Raw genomic sequence first — 4,168 nt, 5'->3', positions numbered from 1 at the left:
TGTCCGAAGACGTTTCCGTGGTCATGTGGCCGGCATGACTAAACATCAAGGCGCACGGAATGCTGTTACCTTCCCACCGAAGTGGTTCCCATTTATCTACTTGCAATTTCTTGCTTTCGAACTGCTAGGTTGGCAGGAGCTGGAGCTAGAGACGGGAGCTCACTCTGTCATGCGGCACCCGGGTCTCAAACTGCTGAACTACCGACCTTCCAGAGCCTGCAGTTCAGCGTCTTAACCACTTGAGCCACCACAGTGCCTATTATTATTCATTAGTTGCATGGAAATGGCCCGAAATGGCCCCGGAGGGAAGGAAAAAACAAAGACAGCGAGACATATGAGGCGAACCAAAGCCAACAACGCTTATACATGAAATAAAAAAATGAAACCAAAATGGCTACTTCTGCTCTTCTCTGGGGAGGAAGGAAAAAAAGGAAATGGAGGGAAGAGGTGGGACAGAGGTGAGGGTAACAAGCTAGGGCTTCCAACAGCCAGGTGGGGCCAGGAGTCCTCCCAGAATTACAACTGGATTTCCAGATTACAAAGACAAGTTCTCCTTCAGAGGGTGGGCTCCAGAGGTCATTTCGGGGGGGATTGCGGGGGATCGCAGTTCCCCCGGGTGAGGTGTGGGGGGCGGGGCACACAACGAAGCCACACCCTCTGCTTCCAGCCGCCCAACTTCCGGCCCTCATTCAGCCAGGAGGAGGAAGGAGAAGAGGGAGGGTAAGTTGCTTCCTCCCCGCCTCTCCCCACCCCTGCCTGCCTGGGGCCAGGGAGGGCCTTGGCGGGGCTTCCTTGCACTCCCGCCGGCCTTGCAGGTCCACCGCTGGGCCTTATGATGTCGGGGTGTGTGGCATATGCTAATGAGTTATGCTAATGAGTTCCCCTAGCTCTTTTTCTATGAAACGACCCCTGGTGGGCTCTATACTATCACATCACCACTGAGATCCCTCCCTTCCTCCCCAAACTACACCTCCCCTGCCCCCCCGATCTCCTGGAATTTCCCAAGGTTGAGTTGGCAGCCCTAGTACCTACGCAAGTACTGTCAAGTCGCAACCACCTTATGGCGACCCCAGCGAGGGGCTTTCAAGGCCAGTGTTTAAGCAGAGGTGGTTGGCCATGGCCTTCTTCTGCAGAGCCTTCCTTGGCGGTCTCCCATCCACGTACTGACCCTGCTCAGCTTCTGAGATCTGATGAGCTCGGGCTCTGCCCCCTTCCCTCCCTTGGCAACCCGAGGCGGGGCCTTACCAGATGACTTCAAGCCCAGGAAAGCTTCTTTGAAAATTTCGTGCACCCAGGCTTGCAGTTCGACGTCCTCCTTGACGGCTGCCTCAGATTTGTAGTAGAGATGGACGATGCCAGAGGCCAGCCTGAAAGTGGAGTAGACAAAGGGAAGCAGAGCCACTCCTGGATCGAACTCCAGAGTGACTGTAGGGCTGCCGAGTCCCCTCGTCTGTGGGGGGGACCTGGGAGGTGTCCCGGGAGAGGGTAGGGGTGCCCCCAACACTCAGACTTCACCAGGAAGTGACATCATCGCATCGGTGATGTCAGGGGCGATGCTCAGGGTTTTGGGCAAAACTCTGTGGTAAAATCAGGGTCAAAGTTACAGGAGGTGGTGGCAGCTACAAGCACGGATGGCTTCAAGAGGGAATTGGATGAACATATGGAACAGAGGCCCCTCAGTGGCTATCAGCCACTAGGTATAGGATAGGAACTCTCGATCTGGGGCAAGAGATGCTCTGTGTTCTTGGTGCTTGTGTGTGGGGGGACAATACTGGGAGGGCTTCTAGTGGCCTTGTCCCACTGCTGGACCTCCTGATGGCACCTGGGATTTTTGGCCACTGTGTGACACAGAGTGCTGGATTGGATGGGCCATTGGCCTGATCCAACATTGGCTTCTCTTATAGAGCTTTGACCCAAAACCAGAGCATTGCCATGCGACATCCCAGTGCATTGGGGACGTCGCTGTTTGTGGGTGGGGTTTCCCCAGCCAGCCAGCTGGCCGAAGCTCCCAAAACCGGGGGATTCCCTGCTTGATTCCTGGGCTTCAGAGAGGCGCTGCCAAAAGTGGAGGCCAAAAAGCACTGTGTGAACTAGAGTCGATACTGTGTATTGTAAGCATCATTACAGTAAGCACAATTTCAGTGGCGTGTATCATTTGTTGTAAGCATCATTAGCTACTCTAGTTCACACAGTACTTTTGGGTTTCTGTCATTCACCGTACTGTGTCCTTCTTGTTTTGCATACAGCCAGAGGTCATTTCGGGGGGGATCGCAGTTCCCCTGGGTGAGGTGTGGGGGGGCGGGGCACACGACGAAGCCCCGCCCCTTGCTTCCAGCCGCCCCACTTCCGGCCCTCATTCAGCCAGGAGGAGGAAGGAGAAGAGGGAGGGTAAGTTGCTTCCTCCCCGCCTCTCCCCACCCCTGCCTGCCTGGGGCCAGGGAGGGCCTTGGTGGGGCTTCCTCGCACTCCCGCCGGCCTCGCAGGTCCACCGCCGGGCCTTATGATGTCAGGGTGTGTGGCATATGCTAATGAGTTCCCCTAGCTCTATTTCTACGAAACGACCCCTGCATACAGCCCAAAAGTGGAGGCAGCATTTGAATGCAGCTGGGCATGGGAAAGCAGCCCTGGTTGGTTTTCTGCCTTTTTCACGTGTCTGTTGAAGGCAGAGGCGACTTGCTCGGGAAAGAAAGCAGGATTCGAACAAGATTCGTAGTTCTTTCTCATTAAGCTACAATTGCCAGGGTCCCACGGGACGCGAGCTACACCCCAAAGAACTGAAGGGGTTCTTTGCGTTTTTTCAAAGTATCTCTGTCCTTGTTCTTCTCGTAACCAATATCCTTTGCTGCTTAATGAAAATTGGATTTGATTTCCAGCTTTAGCTCAAGGCAATTGCTTAGTGCTTAAGCTGAGCTTGTAGCAGCCCATTTGAAAGAGGGAGGGGGAGGATTTTCAAACCAGGTTTGTGTTCTGCAATAATGGCCCACTCTGCATCTAGCATTCGCTCCGCTGTTTTACCAGGCCCATGTTGGGACAGAAATTCCCGTCTACATTTCATGCCATTTTCACTTTCTTTGATTATTAGATTTTATGGTAGCCTCCACACTGTCTGATGGTTCCACTTCCTTTGATCTCTCGGTTTTATGGTACCATCTGCATCTCCCACTCTTGCCCCCCCCAAGCACCAAGAATACAGAGCATCCCTTGCCCCAGACATAAGAACATAAGAGAAGCCAATGTTGGATCAGGCCAAAGGCCCATCCAGTCCAAAACTCTGTGTCACACAGTGGCCAAAAACACCAGGTGCCATCAGGAGGTCCAGCAGTAGAGCCGGGACACTAGAAGCCCTCCCACTCTTGCCTCCCCCCCAGCACCAAGAATACAGTCCATCACTTGCCGCAGACTGAGAGCTCCTATCTATATCTTGTGGTTAATAGCCACTGATGGACCTCTGCTCCAGATGTTCATCCAATCCCCTCCTGAAGCCGTCCGTGCTTGTAGCTACCACCACCTCCTGTGATAGTGAGTTCCACGTGTTCGTCACTCCTTGGGTAAGGCTTTGCATGGACAGAAATGGCCCTGCCTTTGGATTCCAGCTGCCTCCATGTATTTGCCTCTGTGCATGGATCCCCCCCAGATCCGCCATCCCCAAAACTCACTTATGAATGGCGTTCCAGATCTTCATCCCGTCATCCCGGAAGTAAAAATTGGGCAAAGAGGCCACTCCTCTTTTTTCAAGGTCATCCGGGAGGCAAAGGGAAGTGTACGTGGAGGCCTGCACACCTTTGGCCAACAGTTTCAGCATCCCATCGCGGCCTGTTGCAGTTGCCTGTGGAGCAGGAGATAGCAGTTCAAGGCCCGGGAAGGCTGTGCTCTACTGTCAGTGAAACTCAGCGTTTGATCTGCTGGAAACATGGTGTTCCCTCTAGGCTGAGTTAGTGTGAGCTAGCTCACAGTATTTCAGCCCCCGGCTCACACATTTTTTTGTCTTAGCTCAGGAAGGATGGGGCTCCAGAACAAACTGATTTATGCAGGAGCCAGATCGCTCGCTCATGACTTTTAATGCCAGGGAACAGGAAGCATTTTGGGTGCGATTTAAACAGGGGAAACAATAGATGAGAAAGGGTTAAGTGATCCCCTTCATTAAGTTGTTTTTATTAAGCAAAACCTC

At 53.2% G+C, this 4,168-nt stretch overlaps 1 protein-coding gene across 1 annotated transcript in view; it reads right to left on the bottom strand.

Annotated features, from left to right (window-relative positions):
* The window catches only part of LOC107115217 (hydroperoxide isomerase ALOXE3-like), a gene marked incomplete at its 5' end in the record, with an annotated part of 10,609 nt that extends 6,783 nt beyond the window's left edge, over positions 1-3,826 (bottom strand). The window contains 2 exons of the mRNA XM_015416862.1: positions 1,241-1,367; positions 3,657-3,826. Of these exons, the coding sequence (XP_015272348.1) occupies positions 1,241-1,367; positions 3,657-3,826 (297 nt within the window). The remainder of the gene's footprint in view (positions 1-1,240; positions 1,368-3,656) is intronic.
* Positions 3,827-4,168: the final 342 nt, after the last annotated feature.

This window comes from Gekko japonicus, unplaced genomic scaffold (assembly GCF_001447785.1).
Source record: "Gekko japonicus isolate JY-2015 unplaced genomic scaffold, Gekko_japonicus_V1.1 scaffold3040, whole genome shotgun sequence".
In the NCBI taxonomy this organism is placed as follows: domain Eukaryota; kingdom Metazoa; phylum Chordata; class Lepidosauria; order Squamata; family Gekkonidae; genus Gekko; species Gekko japonicus.
This window is presented reverse-complemented; position numbering and strand designations above follow the sequence as displayed.